At 42.5% G+C, this 15,201-nt stretch overlaps 1 protein-coding gene across 1 annotated transcript in view; it reads left to right on the plus strand.

Moving 5' to 3' along the window:
* The window catches only part of SAMD4A (sterile alpha motif domain containing 4A), a 266,612-nt gene that overhangs the window by 203,378 nt on the left and 48,033 nt on the right, over nt 1–15,201 (plus strand). The window contains exons 3-4 of the mRNA XM_007948350.1: nt 1,797–2,060; nt 13,483–13,592. Coding sequence (XP_007946541.1) covers nt 1,797–2,060; nt 13,483–13,592 — 374 coding nt within the window. The remainder of the gene's footprint in view (nt 1–1,796; nt 2,061–13,482; nt 13,593–15,201) is intronic.

The following is a 15,201-nucleotide window of genomic DNA, read 5'->3' on the forward strand; positions in this document are numbered from 1 at the left end:
AACCAGAAGGCTGGTGGTTCAAACCTACCAGCCACTCCTCAGAAGGAAGGTTGGGCAATCCTACTTCTGTAGCAGTACTGCCTCAGAAACCCAAGGAGGGGTTGCTATGAGTTGGGTCCGACTCAACAGCACATAACAACAACAGGGTTAATTTAAAACAACAACAAGATCTCTTTTTCTTATTTTTAAGTTAAATAATAATAATTCCTTGCCTTGGATAGAATCTACCCAATTTAGAAATTACTCAGATTACAAATTCTAGACTCAGCAACTCCCTTCCCCCCCCCCCTTTTGTTAATGAGTTTCTGGTCCTTCTGACTGTCACTTTTCACACAGACTGCCCTTTGAGCATATCCAGCCAAAGGGAAACTGCCACCAGAAGTGCAAGCCTCCATTGCTCTCAGGGCCTGACTACTGTCCGCTGACAGTCCCCAGCCTAGCCACCCCACCGCTGCCCCATACACTTTTGGAAACACCCAGCCTTCTGTCTTTGGTCTTTATTATTTTAATTGGGAGCACAGTAGGCATCTGCCACTCAGCTTTCATGTGTGTGCTGTCCCACCAGAAATGCAGTTTAATAAAGAGCAGGATCCCTCACCGTTAGGCTGTCTGGTCTGCTTACTGAAAAACCCAGAAAAATTAACGCCAGCAAAGAAGAACTAATCCAGACTTGGGAGAGCAAATACCACATTGAAGGGGATAGAGCCTGAGACAGAATTTAATGGCTTCCCTGAAAAATGTTTAAAAATGCATGTGGCTCTATTCCATGTTAGTACAGCAGCAGTCAAAATAAACTGGATCTGTCAGGAACCGGTGCAGAGAGAACGTTATGAATAGACTTATTTTGTAAAGTTGTCACTTTACACACCCAGAAAAACCAACCAAGGGTAACGTCGACTCCCTCAGCGCTGATTTTGGTTAAATCCCTCCCTTGATGACCTCAATTTAATTTGGCTAGATATGTGAGTTTCTGTTGCTTTTTCCTAGTTTTCTGGAAAAGAAATTAAAAATGGGGGCTACACAGATGTTGCTCACTGTGCTTCAGGGCTGAACATGCTGGTAAAAACCATTCCGAGCTGCCTGAGAGCACCCCATTGCCTTCTGAATGAAATCCTTGTTGCCTGGAAGTGTTTTTAATATAAAGTTTGGCATTAACCTGTGGGACCACGGGAAAGAATCAGCCCATTCACACACAGCTGCCACTGTCCAGTACCCTGAGGTTCATGTTAGTATTGGGATCCCTCACTGAGCCTATACCACTGTTCAGAGGTGGCAGTCCCTTATCCCTGGTAGGAAGGACTAGTTCACCTTCTTCTAGCTCAGCCTAGCAAAGATCCCAGATGGTATCCAGCCTGCCTACCCTTCAAGAAGTCCTCCCGAAATGACATGAGTGATGTCAGGTTTTTTTGTTTTGTTTTGTTTTTTTTAATTATTGACAAGCTATCAGGCCTTACCTGGTTTGTGGACCTACTGCTACAAGTCCTGACTTCTAGAGTCAAATCCAAACTAAAATAAATCTGAACTAAAACCAAATCTAGATGCACAAAGGCTAAAGCAGATGCGTAGACACTGTTGGTTTAGCCACCTTGGAGAAACCTAACCCACCAAAAGGGACATCCTTTTTAACCACCCCAAAGAAAGGACCATAGTAAGCCTATACCCAACTGGCTATGACCACGGAGGGTGTTTTAACATAGATAGTGGGATCTCTCAGGGTTGAAAGGTATTGTGGATTCTTCTGCATCCCAGGCTAAAGGGGGGGGAATAACCTATTTCATTTTATTTTTTTTTTCCAGTTCTCTCAGGCCAGGCACACCACAGCCCTTTGAAACGATCTGTGTCCCTTACCCCACCCATGAATGTGCCAAACCAGCCTCTAGGACATGGATGGATGTCTCATGAGGACTTACGAGCTAGAGGACCCCAGTGCCTCCCCTCCGATCATGCCCCCCTGTCTCCACAAAGCAGTGTAGCCTCTTCAGGAAGTGGTGGGAGTGAACACTTAGAAGATCAGACTACTGCTCGTAACACATTCCAAGAAGAAGGTAGTGGTATGAAAGGTGAGTGACTAAACAAGAAACCACTGGGGACAAAGTCCCTCCTTTTATTTGGAATCAGAGGGTAAAAAAGAGAGGTAGTCAGCAAGAGAGGAGGAGGACCCACCCCTACCCCCCCAAGGCTCATACAGTCAATCTGTCCTTCTCTGAACTCTAGGGCTCACTCTGGAGGAGAGGACTTGGATTTCCCTTCCAGTGCTTCTTGCCAAAACCTGGGAAGCAGGAACCAGAGCAAGAGGTCAACACCCTCTTTTTTTTTTTTTTTTAATGTACTAGCTTTTAGACAATTAAATGAGTTACAGCTCCCAGTGAGAGGCTGTCCCATTGCACCTACACTCTTCAGTCCATCCTGTTTGTAAAGACACTGAGCTGCTCCTGCCTTCTCCCTCATTGCTGTGGCCAGGGAACTGTCAATAATTTAGAAAAAACAAACCACAGGATCTTTTTTTTTTAAATCTCTCCTCATGTAGCATTACAGTGGTGCTTCCTTTCTCTCTCCCTTTCTCCTTGGTATGCAAGTAAACCTTCAAACTCTTTTCTCTGCTGCTTAAGGGACACGAAAATCCCACTGAAACTCCCTGACAGTGTTTTAAGCTTGATAACAGATTTGCATACAGGTGATAATGGCCTTTGTGCTGCATAAACAAATGTGCCTACTGTGCCCCGTAAATCTACCTCCTTCTAAAGAGACTCATCAGGAGATAAAAATCTCCAGATTACCCATAAATTCAAAGAGGATTGTGCATTCTGTATTTTTAGACTAGAGGTGTTCAAGGCTAGGAGGCCTTTAGGGAAAGATGCTCATCAGAGACCCGCTAATGATAATGTTAGATGATGAAACAATAACCAGTTAGGCTTCAGGGGCTAAGATGCTGGGAAGAGGCATCAGGAGTCTTGAGGTTTCTCTTGAAAGTGATCAGTTGATATAGAGACCCCTGCTTCCCAGAAGTCTGGCACAGAAAACATGTTGCACACCACCCAGGTGCCAGGTATAAGAGAGTACCAGGCTGGAAAATAGTCTGTCAAATGGGAGAATGAGGCTGAGATGAAGCTACTTCCCTGGCACGTTCCTTGTATCCTCTTCTGAACTGCTAGGCCTGCACCCCACACCCTCCACCCCCGTGAGGGTTCCTGTGCTGGGTGCCTGGTGCATGTGCATGTGGGATATGTTTCAGTAGTTTCCTCTGGTGATACAAATGGATCTTTCAAGATCTTTAACAGACAGCAAAAACAATGGGTGATTTGGGGGCTTATTGTCCTCTTTCATTTTGAGGAAGTATGTCATAATTTTGGAGAACTAGCAAAACCCATTTCTAAGTGTATGCTACTGAATTGATCCTTAACATGTTTATCTGCCCAAGTATCTGAGAAGCAGTTGACAGGTAAAAGGTGAGGCTCAGACATGCTGTAGGTAAACCTGACTGGCATCTGTGCTGCTGGGGCATCAGAATACCTGAGGGGCCAAGGGAGATTGAGACAGTTGTCACTTTGGACTAGCTTCTCTCAGGGCAAAGTTTCTGAGTGTGTGGAAGTCATGTTTCCAATAAAGCATATGACGAAGCTCTGATTGCCAGTGTTGTGGGGAGAGGCAGTGGCCTTGGTGTTGAAGGGCAAGGAGCATCCTGTGGAAAGGCCATTCACCAGGATATAAATCTCTCCCAGACAGGAATGCTGATTCCACTGTCTGCATTTTGGAATTTCATTTGTGTCTTCCTGCCTTTTTCTTTCTTACCTTTTTACTTAAATATATACAGATAGACAGATATATATATATATATATATTTTTTTTTTGAGTCCATAGGCAAAGGTGTGCTTATCATGTGCTGGCATGTTGAAGTGGGAAATGAATAAAGATAGTAGGATTTTTAAGAGACATGGGTAAGAAAGAAATTGAATAAATGTGTTATCCCTGTTTTGGGAAAGAAGCAAAAGTATCCCAAAGCTCAATGAATAGCCCATTTAGAACCTTACTCAACTCCTTTCTTCAGAATTAGTGAGAATTGTTTCCTCAGAGCTTCCTCAATCAGGAAATGAGTCACACAAGAGTTCACATCCCAGATTTTCTTTATAGACCTAGGAGTGTGGTCAGATAAACAGGTTATTGATGACTGAAGGAGGCAGAGAACTCTTCTATACATTTCTACCTTCTGCTGGTCTATCAAACTTTTCTGCTTTCAGAGTTTTAGATTGGGATTCAAAGTATAAAGTCCTTAGCCAATTAAATAATAAGAATCTTTGAAAGAAGAAACATTCTAGAGGATGAAGGATACTATTTGTGGAAAAAGTGTACCAGATTTGCAACTCAGCTGATAGGTCACATATCATCTGCATACCCAAACAGCAACATTCCACAGTCTCAGGGGCCAGAGTTTGTTAAACATGAATGCCTCACCCCTCCACCCTGCCGTGAGAGGCCCACCGCTAATGACTGTTCCACCTTCAAAGATTATTCAAGATGGCTTCCCAGGAGAACACTAAAGAAGTAGCCCAACCTGAGTTCGTCTTTTGATTTCCGTGCCCAAGATGAGACACTGGCTTCAATTTCCATATTAATTCGTACTTTCTGAGAAATAAAATAGGAAAGCAAGTGAAGCGCTTTCAAACAGAGCCAGCTCTTCCTCTCAGATCTACACTCTTTCTTGTGGCCCAGGCACTTTGCAGGAGCATTAGTCCTTTTAAGCTGCTTGCTGGTTCACTCAGGATGCCATCATCTTATTCCTGTTTTTCTGATTTCTAAACATCTAGTCTATGAGGACAAGGAAATCTGTAGTCAAATTTGGAGGAGTTCCCAAATCTACAGGGATGCATGTAGCTCTCCCCCAATCCCCACACCCCGCATAATAAAAAGTCAACATAATTGAGCTTAATTTAGTGTGACTTCATCTTCCTTGCTGGCAGTCTGTGCATACCTGGCTGAAATACTGTGTTCACTCGTTCCTTCTTTTTCATCTAGACGAGCTGGCCAGGTTTGGCCACCAGTTGTCCCTTAAGAATACACCTCTTGGGATAAGAGTGTGGAATAAACCTCACTACCTAGCATTTTTCCTCATTTTGTTTTCCACTTACATTGATCTGGCCCACTTTTTGTCTTGGTGTCAGCACACCCTGCCAGGGGTCATCACTAAGTTCTCTACCAAAGAGACCAACTTCTGCTCCCGGAGGATTAACATCATCTGCCCACTTGGCTTTGTTTCCTTTTATAGTAAATCCCCATCTTGATGGTGTAAGCCTGCTCCAAAGCATAGATTGGATGTCTCTTGGGGTTGGGATCTCAGGCTATAGCTCAGGCTAAAAAGGAATGAGATTGGTGACTCAACTTGGAATTAACCCAGAAGAAGATAGAAATGGAATTGGAATATGAAATTTTCCTCCTTCATTTTCCCCATGGAGGCTCCTGGTTATACCTGTTTGAATTAAATATGTTGATGTCGTTCCTAAATTCAGTTATCCTTGTTCTTTTTTTAAAAAACAAAACAAAACACTTTATAGTGATTTATCCCAGGAGAGATTCTTTATTCTATCTGGATTGGTACTCAGTCATAATATCCTTCTTTCCCTGGGCAACATATGAATAGAATGTGTTCTCTTATCTTTTCTCTTATACAGAATCTTCAGCTAGCCAAGAGGGTGGAGGGGGAAAAAGAAAAAAAAAAAAAGATATTTCGAGAATTTCCTATAAGAAAAAGAAACGATAAAAGTCACTTGATAGAGGAAGCACATTTGCCCCTGATATTAGCATCATGTCCTCAGAAATGATGGATGGATAAACACCATGCCTAAAGGCTATTAAAATGCCAGGACTGTTTTTTGAATAATGTGGCAATGTTACAGGAGCAAAGAGAAGAGAAGAGTGACTAATAGGTTTCAGTTTTGTCCTCATTCAAGTCAGTTGACTTATTCAAGCACCTGCTGAGACAGGCTTTGGTTTAGCTGCTCCGTAGACAAAGGCAAGAGATATGCTTCTGCCTCGAGGGACTCACTATCATGGTGAGACTACTTGTTGTAGGTGCATTGTTGTGGAAATAGTTGTCTTAGAGATTTGCCTTGGGGCAGTGCAAGTTGTAAGGAGGGCCCTAAGTCAGAACAGAAGGAAGTCAAGAAAAACAACTGCAAGAGAAGAGGCCTGAAGCTAAGTCTTAGAGGGTGATTGTAGGTCAGCCAAGTATACAAGGTGAGGGAAGGGCATCCTACACAGAGGGAACAGCATGTGTGGAGGCAGGGTGGTGAGAGAGTTTGGCCAAGTAGATCCTATGGCTTGAGTGTTCATGCTAGGTGGGGATGGGGTCTGGAGAGGAAAAAGCCAGATGCTAGGCTTTGAGAAGGATTTTAACTTTTATCTTGAAGTTAGTGGAAGCTGTTGAAGGAGTTTCAGCAGAAGAATGACCTGCTTCCATTTGAACTTTAGAAAAAGGACCCTAGCAGAGTGTGGGTGATATCTCAAAGTGAAGAAGGGGCAGTTGTTGTTGTTGTTGTTATGTGCCATCGAGTCAAACCCGACTCATAGCGACCCCTCCTTGGGTTTCCGAGGCAGTATCACTACGGAAGTAGGATTGCCCAACCGCCCTTCCGAGGAGTGGATGGTGGGTTTGAACCGCCAGCCGTCTGGTTAGCAGGAAGAAGGGGCAGAGGATTCTGGATTTGAAGGTCAATTAAGAGTTGGGGAATGTTTTTGTAATTGAGAAACAATAAGCTAGTCCAAGGCAAGCGACAATAGATTGGTGGCAAAGGAATGGGTTTGTGCTCTTCATGAGATGGAATTGAAAGAGCTTGGTAACTAATTGAAAGTCGATATTGATGGGGAAGAAGAAATGTAAAAGGATGCCCAGGTTTCTGTCTTAGACACCTGAATAAGGCCTGCTGTCGTCTATAGAAGGAGAAAAAGATTGGGGGGCGGGGGGACCAGTTTGGGGCATTTTGAGTTTGGGAACCTATGGAAAATTCCATTAGAGGTGTGTGAGCCAGGACCGAAGTATACCATGGTCTTCCCTAGGCTAACCTCCCAAGAAGCCTGGACTTAGTTTAAGTATGGTGCTTACCTGTAACAGAGTTCCTTTTGGAGACTCAGTTCCAGATTGCTGGGCAGAAATGCATAAGTGTGGGCTCCATGACTTTCACACAGTTGCCTGTGTGAGAGAGGTAGTGATTAGGGATCTGTTTCTCTTTATGTGGATGCCAGCCCCACCATATGAATTGATATTAATTGAGTATACTTATGCTGTGTCCTGTTACCTTAGTATGAAAATATAGAGATAATTGGTATACTATTTGAACACAAAAAATGATAAAGGTTAAAAGGAAACTTTGGATTCTGTAAACTGGATCAAAATATAGCTTAGCATTTAGGAGTGGAGGGGACAAATGACTTGAAAATATGCTCAGTTTGCCTTTTGTAAGATCTTTAGCAGATGAAAGTTATGTACACTTTTTCTCTCCAGAGAGAAGGGACTATATTGCTTATTCTGAAATAGCTGTTTGGGGGTTTTGAGTTGTTTTCGAAATAGAGACCTTTGAACCAGGATGAGATTAGAAGAAAGTATTGAGAGGCATGATCCTTCTTAAGAAAAAGGAGTCTGTCAGAAACTTTTGTAAGAAAGTTTGTGAATACAGCATTTCTGAAGGTCGTAAGTTTGACGTGACTCAGGGAGAAACTGCTCATGGTAACACAGCTAGATGTGGGGCCAGAACATATCTCAGCATGGCCGTGATGGGTACTAGTCATAATTTACTAAACGTTGACTTTCTAGGCACTGTCCTGAATTTATTTTATTTAAAGGCCAGGATTTAATAAGTTTGCTTCATTTTTTTTGAATTCCCAAATGCCTACACATAACCTACAGGGATGTGTCCTATGAGCTGAGTTGTAGCAACTTTCTTCAGATAGACTGAGAGTCCTGAAGTCTGAAAAGCAAGTCCTAGGGATTGCCCAAAATTCTAAAGGACATGAGCCTTTTAACCTCCATCCCTTACCAGGCACGTGTCTTCAGCTGAAGTGCTTTAAGGACTGTGCAGGCACACAGGGAGCAGCTTTTGATGTGGACCACTGCCACTTCTAATGATGCAAAGCAGATTTCTCGTAGAGCACCACTTATGTATGCCATGGCTACGTGAACTGTGAGAAGAAATGTAATCCCTATATTTGTATCTAACTCTTCTCAGTGGGCATTTCACCCCAACCCAAACATCTCTCTGCCTTCTGAGACTCATATATGGCTCCCTACTAGCATGAGACCTCCTGGAAGCCACCCTGGACAATTCCCAAGATCAAGGGTTAAGATCAGGAGGATCCAGCTCCACAGAGGCTAGAGATCAAGGCCCATTTCTTTTGCTTAGAAGCTGAAACAGACAGAATTGGGCTGCTTATTCTTCTCTGGCCAAAAATAAAGAGAGGCTTCAGTAATCTTCAGGTTGTTGATAAGCTTCTGTTGTTTTTGAGAAGGTTTTCCTTCTCACTTCAACAATGAAGACTTGGCACCTTCTTAGTCCTCAGTTAACTTTCCTCAAAGAACAGGAAGCATTCATTCCTTGGAGGGAGAGAATTGCTGAGATTAGCCTGACCCTCTGTGGAGAATGGGTGTTTTGAACTCCCATCTCTCAGGTGAGCCATCTTATGGGAAACAAGGCTGTTCATGTTTCTTTCTTCCAAGAATGCCTTACTCCCTCCCTTCTTGTTCCCTTATTGGTTCAATCTTTCTTTCTTGTGGGGCCTCTTCATTTGTGGGTAGAATGCTGCATAGCCTCTTGACCTGACTGCTGTTTCCAGCCATTCCCAGAGCAGCCATTAGAGACAAGTAGCCCAAGTTCTAATTGGAGCTCAGCTTTTGCATGAACCATTGTATACATCAGAAAGCCTCTCTGTGGCTGATTTACCCAATCTCTAAAATGGATATAGAAATCAGCATAATTGGAAACTTAGCCATTGGTAGATAAATATAGAGTGTACACAAAGCGTGTCTAGCATTATTATCAGAAATGACCATCTTCAGAGGAAAAGTCACCATGTATGGCAGCAAGATCTAGAAGGCATTTCATGGAGGATGTCTGTAGTTTGGGGACAACCATCATCCATATGAACATAGTGCCTAAGGCACTTGACTGCTAACCAGAAGGCTGGCAGTTCAAACCCACAAGCCACTCCTCAGAAGGAAGATGGGGCAATCGACTTCTGTAGTGATACTGCCTTGGAAACCCAAGGAGGGGTCACTATGAGTCGGGTCCGACTCGACAGCACATAACAACAACAACATCATCCATATGGGAATAGTGGTGCTTTCTCCCAAAAACTTCCTACTCCTTGGCCTTCTCTTTCTCCATTTCCTTCATGGGCTTGTCTTCCCAAAAGCTTGACATTCTCCAGGGCTCCACCTTGCCACTCTCCTGTTCTCACTCCATGCTGTTTCCCTGAGTGATCTCATCCATTCCCATAGCTAAAACAACTGCCCATGTGGTACTGACCGGGAAACTTGTCTCTTAAGCCCAGACTCCTCTACTAAAATCTTGACCCAGTGGCATTGACATTCAGCTGATCTGTAATGGAGTTCACCATAACTCTCTTCTCACCCCAAACCAGTTCCTCCCTTGTATTTTCTATCTCACCTAACCTGAAACAAAGCAACTACCCTAGATTCCTTTCCTCTCTCACTCCCTGTTCAGTAATCATCAAGTACTAGCAGCTTTCATCCTTTTCTTCTCCACTCCAAGCTGACTTCAAGGGCTTCTTGAATTCATCTCCTGGCCTTCACTCTCACTGTCCTCCAGTCCAGCCTTGACATTAATAGCAATTATCTTTCTTACACACTAAAATGGCTGTGCCTCTCTGCTCCTCAGAATTAAGTTTCTCATTACCCATAATATACAGTCTGATCTCCTTGTTTCAGTATTAAATGTCTCAGTCATCTGATCTGCCTATTTGCCCCACCTGTCTCTAGCCATTCTCTGCCATTCACCCAAGTGTTTGCTCTCCCCTGAATGCTTTCTTAGGTTTGTACTTTGTTTATATGCTGTTCTCATGTCCATTCTGGCTTCCTCAATATAGTATGCCCAGAAGACTCAAGGATTACTATTACTTTGAAGCTATCCTTCATTCCCCAGGACAGACTCAAAGTATACTTTGAGTATACTTAGCACTCGTTCTTGCAGGTATTTTAGTTTTTGTGTGAATCAGCCATTCTTTCTGGATTAACAGCTCCTTGATGGCAGGGATATGTCTTTGTAGAGCCTAGGCCATAGTAGACAGTAAGTGTTGTGAGTGAATGTCAGGATGCCCGCACTTGGCAAGGACGTCAACCTAGCACATAACAAAAGCATCTTTATCTTTCTTACACTGCAAAAGGCAGAAAGACCTTTGAGTCTGGGTCTCTCCATTGGCATGTCCATCAGGAACAGCTCAGATGAAGCTAAGCAGCTGTGCACCAGCCAGAGGTCAGAGTCCAGGAGGCATGTGTGCCTTCAAACATAGACTAGCTCTTCCAGGAAACACCATTGTTTCTCTCCTGCTTTTCTGTGTCTCCTAGCCACAGCTACAGCTTCACACAATGAAAAAAGAAAGGCTCAGATTATGTTAGATAGTTCTCAGCATTGTATCCAACAATGTGGCATCTGAACCATGGGAAAGACCTGAACTTTTTTGTTAAGGTTCATCCCTGGCCAACATCTTACAGAATCCAGCATCCAAGTCATTGGAATTCCTGGCTTGGGGGAAGTGAATGGTCAAGGCTTTCAGTCCTCTGGTTTGTTTTCCTTTTAATGGAGTTTTGTTTTCGTTTCTGGCAAGAAAAGGTGCCTCAAAGCCAACCAAGGGGTGAAAGTTTAGTAGGCTATGTTCTTAAGAACTGGGATTTCCTCTTCTTTGTTCATCAATTAATGCTGCAGGAAGGAAAGATCTTTAAGCGCATTGAACTGAACTAGGCACCAAGAGGCGTGTTCTAAAGGCAGAGTCAACACCTGTCTGCCCTAAGAAACATCTGACCACAAGGAACTTACATTCCCCAGGCACATATCCAGAAATAAATTCAGGAAGGCCCACCCCATCATGTTCTGAAGTTGTGTAGGAGTTTTTTCTAGGAAAACTATTCTCAGTGCATTTTGATTAAATGAATGGGGCAGGCTCTTTTTTTCCCTCCAGCCGAGGGCAATTCAAAATAATTATATAGAAAGGAACTAGCATTGATTTAACTGAGACTTAACCAAGCTGAGGTTTGCACCCTACTCTTACTTGACTCTTAAAACAGTCTGTTGTCAACATGGCTTTGGAGCACCCAGTTTGCAACACAGTTCAGTAGCTCAGGAGCCTTTTTGTTTTATCATCAGTGGATGTTTTATGATTAAGATGTAGGGCACCTGGTGATAGTTTGGCCCGTGAGGCTGCTCAGTGCTCTTTTATGATGAATTGTGCTCCGTTGTAGCATCAGTTTACTCAGACTTCTCTGAACTATGATCATTGATTCATGTGTGGCTTTTCAAAGATGTAAATAACAAATATGAAACTTGATGGCAAAGCAGGTACATATGGTTGGCTTCAAAGCCAAATCTGTAGTTAAGTTCATTGCTGCTCACATTGCAGAAGCTCTGCCATTGTTTCAACAGCAACAAAAACACAATGGAGAATAAAGTCTGCTAAAATAGCTCCAGGATGTCACAGGAGGGAATGTACCAGATTCCTGAGCTGGCATGTCCTGGACTCATGTTCCAACTACAGTTTGAGTTGAGAAGCATGCAAGGGGTTGGTAGTATGTGTCTCTTGTAGTTAATGATGGTCCCAGAAGGAATATGCACTCAACACAGTAGGATGAAGGCTAACAAGCACAGAATCAAGTGATTTCTTGCCTGAGATGAGTTTGTTCTTAAAATGCCATTGACTGATTTTATTTCTCAAACAATTTTCCTTCTTTGGCATTCATGTTACTGCAAATCAGAAGTAACTTCACCATGTCCACTCCCTCTCCTGTATCTTTGAATTCCACATGCCCACATTCCCTAGATTTTAGTTCACCCAAGAGGCAAGGCCTAATTTAAGAGTGGGCCAGGCCTCTTTAATCAGTCTATTTATCTACTCTAAACATTGGAAAATTGGAAAGTTCCCACTTATTTTGGAGTGTTTGTGGTCCCTATCAATATCTCATAACAATGCATTTAGCAGTGGACAATAACTTGAATCAACATGGTTAGTAATGGGTAATAGCTCATTGATAATACCTCATGAATAACATTTACTCAATGCTTTAGCTGTTTGAAGTACATTACAGTCACTGTTTATTCCTGCCCTACCACTAATGGGTTGTTTAGCCCTTATTTCGCAAGAAGTTGATGCAGTCTAGGAAAATGTTCAGAATCAAGAGACCCATGTTTTAGTCCCATTTCATTGCCTACTTTCTCTGTGATGTATATTAGTGACTTAATGTTTCCATGTGTAAAGTAGGTCAAAGGTAAGGAGAGATGATTCTAGGGATGTCTCAAAGATCCTATCAGCTCAAAAATTTCTGAGGCAAAGGAATATGGGCAAGTCCTTTGCTTTCGTTACTTAATAAGTTAATAATAAAAGGTGAACTTTTGATAAAGTTACTATTTGATTGTTTTAACTCTAGAATCCCAAACTTGGGTCTTATTTCAGGTGTGCTTTGGAATTTCCATTATCCTGTGGTCTAGCCTATCTTTGAACTTTCAAGCTCTAATGATCATTGGATATGTGTGGTTGGCATTCAAGGAGAAGGTCAAAGATATTTCATAGCTTAAAGAGGTGGTCAGCTGACATACCCCACTAGATTGATAGTTTTGGGGTTGAGGATGCCCAGTGGGGTAAAAGAAGGCAGAAGAAAGAGCAGGCCAGGAATTACAGGGAATCCACCCATGGAGCTGTTAACTGGTTTTCCTATTACTGTGGAAGTGGGAGAAACAGCATGTGGAGATCTGCATTGAACCTAGAAAGAAATTATCCAAGATTTAGATTCATCGTGTGTAGTTTTAACATTCTAAGTCAGTTCTTTCCAAATCAACAATGAAGTAGTCCAGCTAAAGCAGAAATTGCTTACAATTTTTTGGTCAAGAAGATTCCTTTGATAATTTTATGAAAACTGTAAACCTAGCCATAAAAGTTCCCATATATTCACAAATTGGAATATAATTTTAGAGGATTCTTTTATGCCCTGAAGCCCATGGACCCCAAGTTAGCAACCCATAGTCTAAGGCAATCCAAGTAAAGTAGAATAAAGGAGCCCAATAGTGGAATATCAGGGTAGACTCAGACTTCTAAATCCATAATTTGCTACCAGATTAAACAAGTAGTAACATAAAGGTTTTCTTTTCTTTTCTTTTTTTATTTTTTCTCTGACCATCACCCTCTTTTCCTTTTTCTATTCCCACATCTTTTGTCATCTCTTCTCGTTCCCTCTCAATTTCTTTCCCCATCTCTTGCGCATCTCTTGCACCACAGATGTTCCAGCCTGGTTGAAAAGCCTCCGCCTGCACAAGTATGCTGCGCTTTTCTCCCAGATGACCTATGAGGAAATGATGGCCCTCACTGAGTGCCAGCTGGAGGCTCAGGTATGTACATCAGGTGATTATTCCCCGAGAAGGTGTCCCAAATGAGCATGATGCCTGGACAGCCTTGTTTGGGCCCATACCCATACCTTATTTGGGCACCACTCAGTAGCTTGTCATGTTCTAGGAACTTCAGGTGCTGGCCTGATGGCTGCTTAAGGTGGTGAGTAAGGTTCTTGCCTTCAGGGTCCAGTAAGAGAGAGAAGATGAGCAGACAGCTATAGGATAAATGGAGGTGTGGCAAAGTGTTATGAAAAAGATATAAACCAGGTACACTCTGTAAGTTCAAAGGTATTAGGGAAGAATCATTGGCATCTCCTAGATGAAATAACATTCAAAAAAAGCCTTGAAAGCCTTGTTTCCCTATTTTTGCTCACCTGGCTTCCTCCCTCTCTGCCCAACCAGAGGAATGACAGATTGTCTGTGGTCGAGTCTCCTTACAAGTCACCTAACTTCTAACCAGACTGTGGAGTAGAAGAACCAGGACAGCCTCAGATCTACCCAACACATTTCCAAAAGCATATGCAGACCGATTTTAGTTGAGATTAGAGTAAATTGCACAAAATATTTTGTCTCCTCATCATCTTGAATAACATGGGACAATCATCAAGAATGGGATTTCCCCAAGTCTGAGATTTCATTTCCTTTCTGCATGACATAAAAAAGACAAGAGTTCCTCTCCGTTCTAAGGCATCTCTCCCCAAGTGTGGATGCCAAAGGCCAGTCAACAGAACTCCTGAAATTAAGCATGTTTCCTACCATGCTGTGCTCAAGAAAATAGAGCTGACTGATGTCTTTGTTTCCCTTGCTTAAAATGCTATTTGCATGTTTCAAATTGACTTTGGTTTCCTTTGAGCAATGATTTAAAGGAATTAATGGTCTGAACGGGCTAATAATATTTCCCTTACAGGAAGAGGAGATTGTCCCATCTGGGGCATAGTTGGTCTGGAAGCATAGCTCCCAGCAGATCGCTGGTTTCCCGTCGCCTATTCAATACCCTCAGTTAACCTCTGCAGGCCTGGCTGAATACCAGTATTGAGATGTGAGACAAAGCTCAAAGTCACTGCACATTCTCAGAGAATGAAATGCACTAATTTCAACTTCCTAACACTTCTCCCACTGCTTTCTTGATTTTGATTGCTCCTTGAGATTCCAGGGATTGATGAGAACTGTTTCTAAGAGCATTTTTGTGTTTGGGTCAAAGTTGAGGGAAAAGTCTAAGTCATCAATTGTTCAAATTGTTCAAAAAACAAGAAGAAATTGACACCGAGGGCAAAGCCAGAGACCAGCACAAACTTTTGAGAGCGCTTTAATTCATTTGAACCCCAAATCAAAGCTAAATGGAAATTTTATCCCCAGTGCTTCATCTTAGAGAAGTGGGTTCATTTGTCACTTGAGTCTTAATCTTTCAAAGTAAATGAAATGCCACTGGTGTGCCCGTCCATTCCTATTTTAGGAGGAATTCTGTGGGACAGTTGCAAGAAATCCCCAGAAGTTTGTATCAGAGACCTGATTTGAGAAATTTGCAGTGTCTATAATCAACAAGGGTTTAATTCTTAGGCCCACTATTGCTATTCAGTTAAACCAAAACCAAACCAAACTCATTGCCATC

This window comes from Orycteropus afer, unplaced genomic scaffold (assembly GCF_000298275.1).
Source record: "Orycteropus afer afer isolate SDZICR_OR568_19922 unplaced genomic scaffold, OryAfe1.0 scaffold00214, whole genome shotgun sequence".
In the NCBI taxonomy this organism is placed as follows: domain Eukaryota; kingdom Metazoa; phylum Chordata; class Mammalia; order Tubulidentata; family Orycteropodidae; genus Orycteropus; species Orycteropus afer.